General features: G+C 39.8%; 1 protein-coding gene across 2 annotated transcripts in view; it reads left to right on the top strand.

Annotated features, from left to right (window-relative positions):
- Window positions 1-17,453, top strand: part of pkd1a (polycystic kidney disease 1a) — a 74,190-nt gene that overhangs the window by 16,949 nt on the left and 39,788 nt on the right. For both annotated transcript variants that reach the window (XM_084930641.1, XM_084930639.1), the window contains exons 2-17: window positions 2,698-2,769; window positions 2,891-2,959; window positions 3,868-3,939; window positions 5,602-5,783; window positions 6,118-6,365; window positions 6,854-7,114; window positions 7,261-7,429; window positions 9,576-9,753; window positions 12,120-12,334; window positions 13,514-13,635; window positions 13,732-13,882; window positions 14,491-14,753; window positions 14,959-15,339; window positions 15,588-16,070; window positions 16,168-16,299; window positions 16,702-16,877. In XM_084930641.1, the coding sequence (XP_084786767.1) occupies window positions 2,698-2,769; window positions 2,891-2,959; window positions 3,868-3,939; window positions 5,602-5,783; window positions 6,118-6,365; window positions 6,854-7,114; window positions 7,261-7,429; window positions 9,576-9,753; window positions 12,120-12,334; window positions 13,514-13,635; window positions 13,732-13,882; window positions 14,491-14,753; window positions 14,959-15,339; window positions 15,588-16,070; window positions 16,168-16,299; window positions 16,702-16,877 (3,174 nt within the window). The remainder of the gene's footprint in view (window positions 1-2,697; window positions 2,770-2,890; window positions 2,960-3,867; window positions 3,940-5,601; window positions 5,784-6,117; window positions 6,366-6,853; window positions 7,115-7,260; window positions 7,430-9,575; window positions 9,754-12,119; window positions 12,335-13,513; window positions 13,636-13,731; window positions 13,883-14,490; window positions 14,754-14,958; window positions 15,340-15,587; window positions 16,071-16,167; window positions 16,300-16,701; window positions 16,878-17,453) is intronic.

The raw sequence follows: 17,453 nt of genomic DNA, 5'->3' as shown, positions 1-17,453 counted from the left end.
ACACACAGAAAAGAGTGTGAGAGAGTGGAGCGCAGTCCCGCACATATCAATTCGAGTTTCCCTTGCGGCAGATCGTCTTGTTTTTTATTTGTATTTGCTGAATTCGTAGCAGCTGGGAATAGAAATATCGATCAGCACCCTGATTCAACCTCTTGAGTTTTAATTTACAGCTTTCCTGCAGTCCAGCACCTTCTTATTTTATCCCTATAGGCTACAGTGCTTTCTGTTCCCTTACAGCCTCTGGCTTTTTGTCTCCTGCTCCTTGGTCTTTTTCTCTCCCGATTGTCTCGCTGTTCTCACGTGCAGCTGTGCCTTTGCTTTGAAGGAATGCAAAGGAGACTGAAGCCACTTCACTGAGCCCATCTCCACTGCTTAACCAACCCAATTTTCTCATTTCCTTAGTAATTTATCTGATGGTTTCTCACTAATTTGAGCTCCAGTATAGAGAGTGTGGCATGCAAGGGTTTAGTTATAGAATGTATTGCTAGCAGTGTGTATTTAATGTATAGTAAATGTGAATTTGTACTATTATCATTGCAGTTTAATCAATAAATCAGGCTTAGGATTTTAGAGAATCAGTGTTAAATAAGAAAAAATAAACAAATATTTTAGGTTACGTCTTTCACAGTTGTGCATTTTTCCTTTAGAGCGCTATAACACATTTTAGCTGTAAAATGGGCTACTAATATTTTTTGGTTGTAATTCATTAGTTGTTTATGTTATTAACCAGTATATTAGTTTCAGATTAACAAACACATTACTGGTTAGATTCTAGTGTGCATTTGTACCAGGGACTTACAAGGAAATCATAAAATAGTTAATACAGGAGAAAACGATTGGCAAATTTGTATCTGTGCAATTATGAAATAGATGTCTTGATTTAGGAAATTTCACATTGCTACACTCAACTAGGCTTGCTGGCTCCTCGTCAGCACTTGTTCCATTTTTTTCAGCAATAAAGGAGAGAAAAATGTGTGAAAATGTGTGAGTGGTTTGCCTAATTTGTGGAAGGGGAGACCTGACAGACACAAAAAGATATAAAGACAAAAACCAGCATCACACGCGTTGTTTTGAAGTGGTCTAAATTGCAATTCCTTCCTTATCAGTTCCAATCTATAAATCTAAGAATGTAAGAGAGGTATGGTTTTAGCTTAAAAACAGGCTTTTATTTCACATTGCCGTATTTAAAAATGTATCCAATTAATTATGAAACTCCCAGATCTAACAGTCTCACATCAATAAGAATGTTCTCATTCTTGCAGAAGGCCTAAAACCAGATCACTTTTCATATATTGTTTGATAATTCAAAACCTCTTTTCCCCCAAGGCATGATTTGGGCCTTGACTTGGGTTTAAAGAGGCCCTCCAGTCATTGCACACATGCTTATTTTATTGATCATGCTTTCTGAAGTCAAATAAGTTGACCCCGCTGATGTCAACATCTTTGGCATCTGGGCTTCTGTCCGGACACCAGTGTTACAAAATAAGTACATGGAATTAGAAAAGAACACCATTTGTAAGGCAAGCGGGGAGATTTGGCAGATATTATTTTAGGGGCTCAGCGAGACCATTGAGCCATTGAAATATTTTGAATGACGACTTCGATGAGAAGTGATGACAAGGCCTGAGGGAGGAGCATTTGTCTTTAAAAAAGGGGAAAACATTTGCCAGTGGGAGGAGGCGTCACCTTAGATTAAGCAATAGTCTGATAAAGCATTTATGATTTTGAGTCATTAGTTGCTGATTAGATAATGAGGCCACAGAGAAAAAAATATACTGGCATTAGGCAGACTTCACCGTTTAAGATTGGCTTTTTTGCTTTGCATCAAGAATTATTCTGTTGCGTTTGTGTTGGTGGTAGGTATGCCCACCCGTTTTATAGATCAAATCAAGGAGGACGTCTGGCACGTGTGCTAGCTGAGACACAGTTTGGTGTGCAGACTCCTCCTACTCGTACTTACGTAAAACATAATGGTAATGGTGTGCAGCCAATCATAGGTCACTCATTGTGTGGTGGCTTACTGCAGAGCTAATGAGGTTAGCTGGACTGTGGATTTGAGTCATCATTTACTGAAAGTTACCGATTACTCAGTCACTTAGAAATTAACCCTTTTATGCAGCAGATATAATATAAAATACATGTAGGCATGAATTAATCTATAAAATGTGACATAAATATTTTGGGCTTTATTTTCCTTTTTCCGTTAATTCCTTTATTTATTTGTTTTCTTATTAAATATCCATATTTTATTAACCAGTTTTCATATTTAATCTTCTTTACTCATTTTTCTTTGACAGTTTCAATTCTTCATACTGGACTTGGTCTCTACCTCTAGATAAGACTGGCCGCATGCACAGCGAAGGCGTTTTTCTTCTTTCTGATCGTTAGGCTTTTTCTAAATATATCCAAGTAGTTTTCTAGCTTAAGTTATGACAAAAACCCAAGATTTATCCTCTAAAGAACCTGTGTTCTGGAGCATCTTGTGTTATTCTTTAGTACCTCCAAATGTTTCTGGTTGCATTTATCTCCATCAGTGTATGTATGACCTAAGCATTTCCCTTCCGTTGCTTTTCTATTATTGCATTTCATTTACAAGTCCTTGAGCACTCACATTGCATTGTAAATAGTTCTGTGTGTAGGCGTGTGCATTTAGTCAGCTTGCCCCCATTTTAAATATGGATATATTTGTTCCCACAGAGATCTGTCCAAGAACCACATCTCCTCCCTTGATACCAGTCTGCTACATCATCTCACTGGCCTCCAAGAACTGTAAGTAAACACTGCATTATGTGATTGTGTAATTCAACTTAAATCTAATTTATCTTTTTATGTAACTGCATCTCTGATACATGTTATAATTTATCAGGCTAAATAAATGTCAATGTTTCAGACATCTTCAAGGGAACAGGATCAATGTTCTCCCCGGAGGACTGTTCTGCTGCGGCCTGCTGTCAGTCCTGTGAGTAGAAAGTCCAGGAAAGATGTTGACCTGGCAAACGCAATGTTATGAAGAGAGAAGTATGAGGAAGATGAAAAGAGAGCAGTAAAGACAAAAGCTTGGTTTAGTCTGGATTAAAGTAGGCAGAAATCCCAGGAGTAAGGTAAACGAGAGCAAGTTCACCAAAAGAAGTGTATACAGCGCTCGCGCGTGCGCGCGCGCACACACACACACACACACACACACACACACACACACACACACACACACACACACAGTAATCACAGGACGATTAACTTCAATTACAGCTTACTGCTCCAGGCTCCCACTACCTCCCTCTCTCCATCTGTCGGTCTCCCCCTTCCTCCATCCATTACCTTACTTCTTCCACCCATTGAATGGGCGTTTAAGCACATGTTTGTGTGTATGTGTGTGTGATGAGAGAGGACTGATGGTTTCCATCAGTTCCTTCCAAAACCACCACACAACGGCTCCATTATGTAGCCTTCTGGATAGAGTAGGGAGGGAGGGAGCGAAAAGGAGTAGAGAAGGAAACGAGAAGAAGGGAGAGAGATGAAGAGGAGGAAGAGCGCATTTCCATACAGACAGATGGAAATGAGACAAAGTAAAATAGCAAAAGTCAGTGTTCAGCACTTTTAGTTATTAATTTCTTTAACTAATTTAATGTAACGATGTAGGAGAAACAGGGTTTACAAACTCATTCATTATATGACCTTTTTGTTGGATTTTTAGTCAGGTCAAGTGATCGTTCAATCTAGTCATTTTTAGTCAGATTTTTAGTCACATAAATCTTGCCAAAATGATAGTAATTGGTATACATGAGTGAAAACGTGAAGGAAAAAGTCTTTTCTGTTTTTTTTTCTTGTTTTAAGATATTGACATTTGACTTGTCTCTTTGTTTCCATCAGTGATTTGAGCAACAACCAAATCACCACCATTGAAGAAAGGATATGTGACGACCTATGTAATCTAACTCAGATGTAAGTAATTACACTTACTGTATACTGTAAGCTTTATGTCTGTGAGTACCCGATGGCACATTATGAAATAAGCAGGTGTCCCCTGTGCAGGGGACACATACACAGTACATGAACCAAAGCTGGATGGAAGGTTTTGATTACATTAGTAATTAAACTTCAACATATTAAACACAACACATTAAAAGAAAAGTTTTCTTCTTGTGCAGAGTCTTTGTAAATAGACTAATCAATAACAGGCTAATCTAAATGAGGGGCACATGTTACGTAACCTTCTCTTTCTGCCTTCTCTTCTTTTCCTGCATTTATTTTTGCGCCATCTTTTCAGTTCCTTCTCCTTTTGGTCTCTTCTGTGTTTCTTTTTTCTTTTCTGTCATGGCCAGTATTGTTATTTTTATTCTTCTTCATCATTTCCCTTTCTCACGTGTCTTTAAAAAATACCCTTATTCTGTAGAAACTGAAGCATAAAAACACAGATTGAATACCATTAAGCATGTGTTTCATGATCCTTTTATTATGCTCATTGTAGTGGCTTAAAGGAGCACAGTTACACAGTAACAGTTACACAGTAACAGTTACACAGTAACAGTTACGCTTTGTCTCCCTTACAAAGACAGAGTGTCTCTTTAGGTAGAGAAAGTTTACCTGTGGCCATCCAGCTCCTGCAAATATGTCATAATTACATGTTTTACTCTAAATCCCCCTTACTTATACACAGTGTATAAAATAAATGCAAACAAAATAAATATATATGAATAATTATTATAAAATCTATTATAATGATAATAATTCTACCTGTGGGGTCATTGCCCACTTGAGCGCCATTTTCTGTTAAATCTCAATGAAATCATAAAATAGTTCACAAAAAACAAACAGAATACAAAATGTGTGGTTCTGCCTGCACATGCTCACATGTAGTAATATCTAGTATGTGGATATAAATCCGTAAATATAATATAGAATACAAGAATTGTCTCTAATAGATCAACACTAAAGAAAAGCTGAGCTCAAGCTGTCCAGTTAATACTGGGCCGACATCTGATATCAGCATTGGCTCTGTAAATTTATAGGTGTAACTATGTTAAATATGTCTTTGAAACTAGCATTAAGTCATATAAGAGATTTAAAATATGATGTTTGCTGAAAAGGAAAGCAGTGGCTAAGTGTTGTTAAATAATCAAACTGAAATGTCACTTTTATTGGTTACTTGCTTTGATAAAACCCTTGCTGTGATTAAAAAAAGATAAAGAGATGGCTGATGATTCCTAAATTACAGAGTCCATAAGACATTCACATCAGGCAATAATTAGCAGTAATTATGATTTGAGCTGCTGAATACACACACACCACTCATACACATTATGAGCTAGCCTTTTTAAGGAGATGGCATGTCATCTGTAGGTTTGTTGTTTCTCAACAATGAGGTTGAGAAAGGCTTTCAACAGACACAGACACACAAATATAAATGAGAGAGTTCTTAATTTATTAGAGAGAGGCTACTTGTTGGTTATGCACATATTAATGCAGCTTTAATGGTTTATAAATGTGTCATCCCCGCATGATGACAGTTTAGCAGTGGCAACCACGGTGCTCAACCCTTGTGACTGTTGAGATGTTTAACAGTTAATGATTCGGTCTCCTTGTCTGTCTCCGTTTCTTCTCCAGTGATCTAAGCAGTAACCCCTTTGAGTGTGACTGTAAGCTGTTCCGATTTGTCAGCTGTCTCCAGCAAAAAGGGGTGCAAGTTCGACGCTCAAATGAATTGCGCTGCAGCCACCCCCTTGACCTCCAAGATCAGCCTTTACTCAATGTCAGACTGCCCACCTGTGATATGAAAACAAATACAGGTAAATATACTCATCATCTCGTGAAGTTAAAAGAAAACATGAATTCACCAGAAATCATTTCCTGCTCTTTTCAGTGCTTATACATCATACAATAAATAGTTCATGGACTTATATTTGAAAAGTAACTCGATGAACTGAAGATACAACAAAGGTGAAATACTTAGTCCGTTTGGTTTTCTACCTCAGACAAAACAACAAACATTATTGTATAGTATTTTGCAGACTTTATGCAGATTTATGATAAAAATCGCTGCCTTTATTTATGATAAAGGCAGAGCATGCTCTGATATCTCTGATAAGCCTGTGAGATTTAAACCTGTGTTGTCCACTTCAGGTCTGTATGCTGCGTGCCTTGAGGATAGCAACAGTGGAGGACTGGGACGAAGTGAACTTGTCATCTTCTCCTACTCCACGTTCCGAAACTTGACACGGGAACAGTGTCACAGTGTGTGTTTCAATGAATCGCATCGGTATGGGGGCTTAGGAGAGAAGCACGAATGCCTCTGCAGCAAAAACTCGGACCCCAACTATATCAGCACGTCTCAGTGTTCTGCTGCCTGTACGAACCCCGATGTGATGAAGGTTTGTGTAAAGATTATTGCTCTGTCAGACTCGGTTTATAACCTCTGGTGCTCCGTTATGTACATTTTTATATTTTCTCTGCAAGTCAGCCGTCACTCGATTAAAAGTAAAGTTTTGGAGATCCATTTTCCTTTTCTTTGCTCTTTCCTCATTTGATTATACAACATTCAGGATTTCCTGTAAAATTTCAATAGCCAAACAACAACTTCCCTCTGTGGTTTGAATGACTTCCCTATATCCTGAAGAGTGCTGTGCAGAGGAAATCTGGAATAGAAGTTAGTTAAAGCTCCAAATAAAAATGTAATAATGGCTTATTTAAGTTGGAACAGTTTATATATATAATCAGATTTTATTCAGAACTATGAAATAATAGGAAAACCACAGTTATCTTAACAATTAATGGGAAAAAATGTTTATTATTTTATTTAAATGCGTATGTATTAACACCAAAACCAGCTCTTCTTCATATGGGTTCCTTTAATTCACAGAAATGTGGGTGGGCTCTGGCTCGCGAAGTCTTTGTGGTGGAGTTCTCGGTCTCGCTGACTCCTCTCCAGCCGCAAAGCGTTCACAACCACGTCACTTTCACCGCCAACTCCTCTGTCACACCTGTGACGCTGTCCTGGGACTTTGGTGACCTTTCACCCCGTGCCAACACCACAGGAACCGTTAGCACCACATCAGCTCACAAATACGGACTTCCAGGATCTTATACGGTCAGTCTGACGGCCTTGGCAGGACATAAGAAGGTGAGAGAAAAAAGAACAGGATTTTAAACCTTCTGTTTATCCAGGCTGAATTTTTGTTTGTATGTTCAAAGAGGTTTTTTTAAGAAAGAAACTTTGTGTGTGTATGTGTGTGTTTGGATTTTAAAATGTTACTTGTGTGTGTTCAGGTGTCTGCACGTGGGGAGGTGACTATAATGCTTCCTCCTAAACTAGAGCTGCATTGTCCAACTCTTGTTGTGGCCAATAGGAGTCTGGAGCTCACACTTGTCAGCTGGGGCTCAGTTGGCTTGAATGTAGACTGGAAGATTACGAAAGATGATGTCCAAATTGCCAAAGGTAAAGTATACCAACACGCAATCTCAGTTATTGAAATTTCACACATTTCGAGCTCCTCGTGATCATCAACATCCAATTTGTTTTTTCTCCCCTGCTGATTAAATCTGAACATTAGCTTAATGCTTCTCTGTGGGGGTTATTTGGAAAACTGGAAGGATAAATGTTTACAGGAGTTACCATCATCTGGTTGGAAGATTAAATTGTTTAATCTGCTAATATTTTGTAATTAGAAATTTGGCAGTAATAAAAGATCAACATTGCACGATCACAATCATTTCCAGAAAGCATTTCTTTTTGGGCACTTGGGAACAGCAAAAACCAGTTATGCACAGTTATGAATGAAGCGCTGACACTGTAGCTGAGCATTTGTATGGTACATCCAGCCAACAGGTGTAACAGTAGCACTTGTTCTGTATATTTGTAGCCATCTGGTGGGAATCAGCTGTGGCAGGACCTACTAAGTTTTACAGCTAGTTGTTAACTTTGTCTTCGGATTTTGCCTTTTTGCACTGAGCATGTTAGTATTAAATGTATATATATATGTATGTGTTTTTGTGGTGCCAAAGCAGCTGTATAAAATTGGTTATATTTGTCAGTTTAAACTTTGTAGCTTTGTGTCTGCACTCTACAATCTGAGCTCAAAGTTTTCTCATTCAAGTGATTGTTCAGTCTAGTCTTAGTTATGCATTTGTTATTCACTCACCTTCCTTTTTCCACACATGCACAGACATACCAACTTTTATATAAACTATAAACTAAATACACTCGACTGGACAAAGGTCTTGAGAAAGATCTCTTTTTTTATATTCTGTTTTCCAAGGAGCCAGACATTCCTGTGCTTTAAAGTTGTCAGTAACTTTGTTACCAGCAGCCCGTCACAAGAACAAATAATTTGTCCCCATTTCTTTGCTTGAAGTTTTGAAAAATACCCAAAATAACACAGTTTGGCAGACATAGGGTTGTATTTTTGCATCAGTTATCAGCCAAAAACTCTTCATTTCTGTAAGGTGTGCAGTGTGGCCTTAAAATATGAGAGGGAATTTGACAAATGGAGGCCAAAAGCAAGGCCAAAAACATGTCCACTGTAGATTAACAGTGTCTGAAAGTCACGCCCTTAAGAAATTATGAATTATGACAACATACTGCCAAAGTATTTTGTCAGATATTGATCCAAAATCTTTGCTTAACTTTTGAGGCTGAATTCTGATTGGCTGGCCTAATTTTTCTGCATGATAATGATCCCAAACACACTGCATATTCAGTAATCGTACACCTGGATAGAAAAACATAAAAAGGAACCCGCTTCAATAAATTGCTGCACCTATCTCCCATTTCCTAGCAAATTATAAAGAAAAGCACGGTAACGGAGGACTTTTGCACAGTACTGTCCCTCTCCTCCATTTTCCACCTTTGTTATACTCGTTCTCTTCTTCTAAGACACTCCCTTACGATTTCTCACAATGTAATATTTAACTGTTATTTGCTCATTTCACTGGTTTGTTTCTTTGAGATATTATGAGAAAGAATTTTTACAAAGTGCCAAAGAGTCTATGAAACTAATGTGATTTACTGAAGGACAAATTCATCATGATAGGAAAGAAATGCCAGTACTCCTTTTTCTACTGTCTCAGCCAAGGAGTGTTTGTGTTTGCACATTAGAGATGTGAGTCAGGCCCCGCGTCTTTCATCTGTCTTTCCCCTCGTGCTTTACTTTGCACCCATATATCAACATCTCTTGTGTCTACATTTTTTGCCTGTTTGTCTGAGGCTTTTAGAAACTCTTCAGGTTGTTTTTTTTCACTGTGAAGTCTCTAAACAAATTTTTTTACAGATTTTTGTAGCTCTTTTTATATCGTAAATAACGAAGACTTTGACTGAGAGACATATTCTGCATGTTCTACGACAAATATTTGAGGCCAGTAAAAAATAAAATAAATAAACACATTCCTAATGAGAATTATTATTTGATCACACTGATTTGCAATCATATGCAACTTACTAACTTTACTGTTATTTTGTACTTCAGCATGTTTTAAGTTGTTTTTTTTTTTTTTAATTATGAAATAGTAGCTGCACTTTTTTTTTTCTAGAAAGAATACCTTCAGAGTATTTGTTAAACAACATTCATGTTTCTGTTCCCTTCCAGCCTCTCCTTTCTGTCCAGTAGATGCGACGCACGATCACGAGTCCTCAAGCTGTTTCCAGATCCTTCCAGGAGAGCTGAGCTGGACTGATGCTCGAAAACAGTGTTTGAACCGCGGTGGGGATCTGGCAATAGTCAGGAGTGACAAGCTGCGTAACCTGCTGGCAACCAAAGTCACACAGTGAGTGTTTACTCTTTCTGCAAGTTTCACAAACTGAAACAGGAAAATAATTTCAGTTAATCTTTTTCCTCAAGAACTAATGTATCTGTGCATTGTTACCAAGGGAACCCTAAGAGCAGGTGTAGCAGTACAGCCTGGTCACATAAGAATTTGTTTTGTGAGCAGCAATAAATTTTTCTTCCTGTAGGGACTGTGGATCAGCTGACCTGTGCAGCTACTCCAATACTCACTGCTCTTTGTGGATTTAGCTAACTGAATACACGTGAAGATAAAAGTAGACTATAGACACTATAGCTATTATAAAAGGTAGAATTTACAGTATACTTAAATTTGTTTTTAGATGTTTCACAGAAACATTATTTATCAGAACATCAGCACTATCTGATTTAAAGACCTTAAAATAAATGAGGATATTACATTTAAGATTTAACTTTCCAGTCTATAAAATATCTGTGTACCGGTAGGTTGTCATTCATCCAGGAATGGTAATCTAAGGAGCTTGGAAAGAAAAGCAACTGGACTTCTTTAGGTTTTTTGAAGACGTTTCACCTCTCATCTTCAGCTCAGTCTATAAAATGTCACTCTCTGAGCAGTCCTTACTGTTGAAGATAATCTCCTCTTCTTCCACCTTCCTTTCCTTCTCTTTCACACATCTCTCTCCATCTATCAGTCTCAGACCTTACTAATTTTCCCACCCTGGGAAATGTGCATTTAGCTCACAGAGTTTTGTGACAGACTGCAATAAATTGTTGAGCTGTTTGAAAAGCTCCATTTTAAATTAAAGCTTCAATTTTAAAAAACAATACTAAATCTTTGCTTGCCCCTCTTCTGTAGCCAGCTTAAGTTCAGCGACTGAAACTTCATGTCTGCACCACGAACACATCACAGGAATGGGAAGGAAAAAGGGATGTGTTAAAGGTGTAAACGGGTCTTATTTCTAAGCAAGTATCTAAATCGTGTCACTGGAGGGACCGCCAGCTCACACATTTCGTCTTCCCTATTTTAGTGACAAACTCAAACAAAGCTATGTTCCAGTCTGTTTGCTGAAACGACAGCCAAAAAGTATCAAAACAGACAAAAATACTGAAAACAGATGTTAAATGTTCGATCACTGACACTCACAGAATTACATGGTTTGGAAAAGGGTGCATGCAAAATGTGTTTGTCTTTTTTCTCCCCTCCTCTGTGTGTGTGTGTGTGTGTGTTTGTGTTTGTGTGTGTGTGTGAACTTATCCTTATTTGACTGAATGTGACCCCTGTCTTATGTGTTTTTGTCTCATTCACATTGATAGGATACACTTTTTTGCTGCATGTACGTTTGTACATGTATATGAACAAAGCTCTGGATTTGGCTTTGCTTTGGTTTTGTAAAAGTATTCTGCTCTCGCACTGGTCAGACGGCTTTCGGTGTTTTGTGTTTAAGTGTAAGAAGGTCACAAAAACACATCTGTAAAAGCACAGCTGCATTGTAACGTTAACGCCGTAGGAATCTGGGTTTTTGTGTGTGTACATTTGTGTGCTAATTTGAGTGTAGGACTCGTATACCAAAGGGGATGAGAAGAAAAAAAACTTGCTGCAGATGGAGCTTATCCCCGCCATCCTCTTCTGCTCATGTGTTCCTCCACCCCTCTCTTATATAAGGAACTTTTTTTCTTTCTTTTTTTAGAATCTGTCTTTGTTTTGTGCGACAAAGACGTTTTCTTGTTCTTTTTCTGCCTTTGTGTAACCGCTGGTCACTCGTTCTGATGTCATTATCAAAGGTGTTTTGAAAAATCCCAAAAAGTGGGAGAAAAAAAGAAAAGGAAAGAAAAGGAAATTGCTTTTATCCAGGTGATTTTTGGAAAATGTCAGAAAATGGCTTAAACCTGCTTCAAACAAAATGTCTAAAATGTTTGATTTGTTTCCCCCTGTCCTTAGATCACGGTGAGTATCACGCTGACTTTTCTTTTAGAGGGAAGGCCATTTTGTTTTCAGTTAACTGTGCGTAGGAGGAAGGAAAATCAAAGTGGGGAGCGGCGAGGTCCATTAATGGACACATTGAGCCAAAATCCAATTTATCTAACATAGTATCTCTGTATTATCCCACCAGGGTTCAATCAAAACCACTTTTCAGTCTCTGTGCCCTGCAAACATTTATTATTGAGAGCACAATTGGCAGACTTCATTCTCAATTATTAACAGTCAAACTCATTTACTTCTGAATGTTTTTACAACTTTTCTGTTTTTTCCTGCATTTCATTTTTTCTCACCTTTGTTATGTGTCTTCCTGTGTGCATTCTGAAAAGATGGTGCGAGGTTCAAGTCACGTAGCTAAATGTCAATCATTCAGTGTTAATCTGTGCATTATCTATTTGTTTCTGCACCAGGGAGCGAGGTGTGTGGCTGGGCCTGAGTGATATAGACACCCCTGGCAAGCTGCACTGGGTGAACGGATCAGAGATGCAGGAGGGAGAGGAGATATTTCATCCTCGCTCGACGAGCTCTCGTGGCAATGTGTGCGTCTTCCTTGAAGCACGCGGTCAGACCAGTCCATACCAATGCAATGCCAAGCGGCCGTATATGTGCCAGTACACTGCCGAAGGTAAGCTCACTGACATTCTGTCTCATAATCCAAATATAAAGCAGTTCACATAACTAGATTAGAGAAATGAAATGAAAACTGAGGAACAGATTTAATGCAATTTTACCCACTGCGCCTAGAATTGTATGCAAATTAAGCTTAGCCAGACATCTCCTATTTAAATGATTTATTACCTCAGTAGAATAAAGTTACCATTTGTGTCTGGGCACCAAACTCATGTGTCACTTATAGAAAGTGAAGAGCATTTAATACCCGACTCCCTCCTACCTACCTAACCACCCAGACAGCTTGTTTTTTAGGGGTCCATGTGGGCCCACAGTGGGCTGCGCACCAATGCCCATATGTGCCCTATGGTGCATTACTGCCTCTAACTGATATGGAGGTTGGAGCATACTGTCGATCAAAAATGTTGCTTATTCACAAGGTGTTTAAGAATTGGTTACCAGAGCAATGCCACACATTTGATTTGCAAGATATTCATTGTATTGTTTTCCTGACACAACCACAAAAGAGATATGTATCTCCTTCAATGCTGGTTTACACGTTTACTTGGTATGCAAATGTGTAAACCACCAAAGTGTGGAGCTACCAACTCAAAAAAATGCTCCCTCAAATTTTGTCAAATAATTTACTTGGTGTTTGGTTGCCCATAGTAACCCCAGGGGCCCACCTAGCTGTTCTATGGGCAGAACGCAGTGGGCTTCCCTCTTGGAGGCCCAAAGGGAGAAAGTGCAGTGGGCCCCTAGTTCCACATAGGAGCCCCAAGCGGCAAAACTGTTGTGGGCCCTGTGTGGGCACATCCACTTGGGGCCCACATGGGATAAGTATGGGTTTGCCCTGCCCGCACAGGTCCAAGTTCACCCACAGCTACCCACTATGGGCACACATGGACATGTTTGCTTGGTATGCCAATCTTCAAGGTTTTTAGAGGGGTTTTTTTTCCCGTAAACTACCAGACCCCTGCATTATGCACAGGAGATGGAGAACATGCAAGCAAACATACAGACATACACTATGGTGAATTATTATTATTATTATTATTATTATTTTATTTTTTTTATTTTTTAAGTAAGCAAAGTACCTGGAAATCTCAAAAAAATTGCCTGTTGAAATCTGTTACTTCCTCTATCCTCTGTGCTTTTTTGTCACCTTGAATGCATCCTTCTTCTGCCTCTCCAGTCCGTGTTCCAGATGCCGGGATCTACATGGTTGGCATGGCTGTGTTTCCTTCCCATAATCCTTTCCACAGTGCTTCACCCTCACTCCACTCTGTTTCACAACCTCCCAGCGGTGTCATTGAGGTAAGGAGATATCTCAGCTTAATATCTTTCTTTTTTTTATGCGTCAGACTCATTCCAGAGTCTATTTCATTAAGCTGCTTCTGCTTTATTTCTCAGATGCTGTTGTTCCCTGCACTGAGCTTTGTTCAGGCAGGTCGTCTGTCCTCCCTGGAATTTGTCACTCAGAACCTCAGCTCACAAGTCAACGTCCGATTTCAGATATACAGACCTCACTGTCATTATCACGGCACACACCTGCTGCTCCCCAGTGAGTCACACACACACACAGAAACTCACTAATATACACTCGCCAGGTGTTAAGAAACATATAAGCCACCTGATCCCACACCTCTAGTCAGACACACTGACCAGGCTTGTCTTAAATTGTTAGGTAGGTGAATGTGAAAATAAAATTTTCATGGAGACAGAAAGTATAGTAAAACATGAAAGGAAGGAAATCAAACAAACAAGGTCATCTCAGTTCTGAGCGCTTCCTGTCTTTGATTTCAAGCCTGTGAGGCAGGGAACAAGATGGAGGAGATAATAGGATAATGTAGTTTGGTATTAATCACACTGATGGCAAATTTAGTCTACCCCAGACGTACATGCACACACATCTTTCACTTTCCTGTTCCACAAGTGCACAATTTTTGACTTGCTTTAACGAGATTTTCTTGTTTGATTTAGTATCTCTCATTCAGTAATTCTTTCCTTTAATCTACATTTTTGCACCTTCATACTTATATGAGCAGCTAATGAAAAATCATTATTGTTATGTAACTACCCATCTGCATATTCAATAGCAATGAAGTTGAACAACACTGCTGCATGTACAAATTTCATTTTTAAGAAATAACACAAAGCTTCTTGTCTTAGGCTGTGGAGGCCCAGCATGTGCCCCGGTAGCTCTTTGTGTCTCAACTGACACCAAGAGCAGCGATCCATCCTCTTGCCCCCGACTACAGCAGTGGTGTCCCTTCCAGGGTCGGTGCCTGCCCCTCTCTAATCCCTGCCCACCATCTTCCTGTCCTAACTGCACCCTTGTTCAGCACCTGACAGCTGGGACATTTAGGCCCCGATACATCCTACAGGACGAGGTGGTTTTCACTCTGCCAGCAGGATCAGCTTTACATGTGCTGGTGAGAGGATTCGCTTTTGCTTCTAATATCAGTGACTTAATTTGAGGATGTATACAATCAAAATAGATAAACAGTTAAATGATTGCTGCTGTTGTGCAATGCCTGTTAGGTCACTACTAAAAACTGTGTTCAGTAAAGACACGTATTTAAAGACAAATTGGTATCTGCCTTTAACTTAAACCTTTCTGGTCCCTGTTTCTCACAGTTAAAAGACCAATTGGAGGACATTTTGGTTTCACGTGGTGATGTGATCGCTCTGCAGCATGATGCCGGTCCATCCTCCCTGCTTCACTGCCAGTCTTCCCCACAGTCACCATGGCGACAACCTGTTTTAGGTCTTAAACGATCGGAGTGGTTCTGGATCAATAACACCAGACTCCCAGCAGACAGTTCACCTGACCATGACCCTGACCTTCTGCCTGACCCGGAGCTCGACATAGAGACACTGGTGAAGACTGGAGAAGCAGGCTGGCTGGAGGAAGTGGTTTGCCCTGTCAGAGTGCTCTATATGGAACAGAGTACGACTCAGCTGCAGGGATCGCAGCTGTCTGCTGGGCTTCCTCAACCTGGAAACTACAGCCTGCTGGTAAGCCATCAACACAGCATGCATGTGAAAGATTTCTACATGCAGGTGGAGGCCACTAAAGAAGATGGAACCTGTAGTGAGGAGTTTGAAGTGTTAGAATTAGTATTTTTTTTCCTATAACACCAATGTTGCAAGATACTTAGGTTTTAAACATTTAAGGAAGTTTTTGGCTGTTATCTTTTAGCACATTTATTAGAGTGGTTTGTATTTAATAGTAATAATTTAAATAAAATGCATTTACATTTCAGGTGACTTCTGTTGAACCGTCGTACTCAGTCTCTGCATCGTGCCCATTGCGGGTGGTGGCTCCACTGGGCCTGACAATCCTCCATCCCCCTGTGCAGAATGGCACCCTCTACATTCAGTCCAATGACACCCGGCTTCTACTCCGTGTGCGGTCTCGCGACCCAACAACGGTATCTTGGCATGGCAGTAATCATAGTGCCACTTTCAAGTCTGAATGTCCCCTGGATTTTTTGTCCAATCCAGCACTCTGTCAGCTGGGGGCAAACCCAGGATCTGGTGGTGTGGTTGCAGAGCCCAGCCAGTTTGCAGTGCTGGATCTTAGTCTGAAAATGGAGGAACACAAGGATCCAGTGAAGGTGGAGCTGGAAGCCCACAATAATGTAATAGAGGCCAGCCTGAAAGTGATTGTTCACCTGGAAAAGCCACTGAGAGGATTGGTGGTGCAGCCACATCCTGCACGCAGGGTACTGATGGAGTCGGTTGTGGTGAGTTATTTTGCTTATAGGCTTATTTGAATGACAGTTTTATGAAGAGATCATAATTCGTGTTTATACCCTGCATTATGCTCTGTGTCTATTGTAGAGCTACACAGCGTCAGTGCTTGAAGGCTCTAACCCCACATTTAAATGGACAGTGGATGACAAGCCCTACTTCACTTATTATAACACTGTCCTCAATGTCATCTACCAGAATGCTGCTATCTACAAACTTACAGTGAGTTTCTGTCTCATCTATTAAGTCAAACTGTTGTCACACCTGGGCTTACATATGGACACATTATGACAATTTTTAAAAAATAAATTAATATGTAAAACATCTGTTTTTGATACCACTTGCATCAGATAGGCTGTGTTCGCTCATGCACCTTTGTCATTAAGGTCTAGAAAAATTCAGAGGTGTAGTGTGTTGCAGTGAATGTGTGAAAATAGCTACAGAGAACGAAGACAGTCATCTTTTCGAATATGGAGCCAATAAATGTCTGGGAAATGAATTTTAAACTGAGAAATGAACTGTGTGATTGGTTATCAGAATAACATAGCGGTTGTCGTTGTAACAGCTTATTATGCAGATGTGACACAAGCCTAATGTCATACTGACTATGCGCTATCTTCCCAGGTGACAGCCATGAACCATGTCAGCACGCTCACAGACCATTTCAACGTAACCGTAGACCGGCTCCAGCCCATGGTCAACCTCACAGTCAGGGGAGTGCCAAATGTGGTCCCCCAGGGCTCCACTCAGACTCTTACTGCCTCGGTGGTCATGGATATGTCAGTTTCTGCCACTTTCCGGTATGAACACCAGGGTGGATAGATGGACAGCGTTAAGTACAGTGATCCCAAAACTGCCCATTTCTATCTCTATTACTTTTATTATATTTTTAAGGCTGAGTGAAAAACTGTTTGTTTGTTTTCTCTATTTCTCTTATGCTTTGCTCTTCTTTTCTGTTTTTCTCTTCTTGTGTGCCATAATAGCACTGCAGCAGTCAAGTCAAAGAGAAGCCTTGGATTTATAACTGTGCGGTTAGGGAAGATTGCTGACAAGAATTTTCCCCTCTGTGCGGCTGTTTCCCCTCTACTTTTTTTTTTCTTCATTTTTTTTCTTCCACTCTTTGTATCCCACCAACTTTGGAGTACTCTCTCACTTAGTTTCTCTGCACTCTCACCATTTTTGGTTCTAAGAGGCTTCCTCAGTTCCAGTTTCCACTTCGCCTCATCCAAACCCTTTATTGCATCGTCAGAAAAGATTCCCACTTTCCATCTCTCCAGTTAGTGCGCCTGTGTTTGTGTGCATGTATTGGTAGTACTCGTGTTATGTCTTTATAACCTTGTTTACACATTCACTTTGTTGGTACCGTAAACGACATA

Source organism: Perissodus microlepis, chromosome 6 (genome assembly GCF_051167445.1).
Source record: "Perissodus microlepis isolate ML-2025 ecotype Zambia chromosome 6, ASM5116744v1, whole genome shotgun sequence".
NCBI lineage: Eukaryota > Metazoa > Chordata > Actinopteri > Cichliformes > Cichlidae > Perissodus > Perissodus microlepis.
This window is presented reverse-complemented; position numbering and strand designations above follow the sequence as displayed.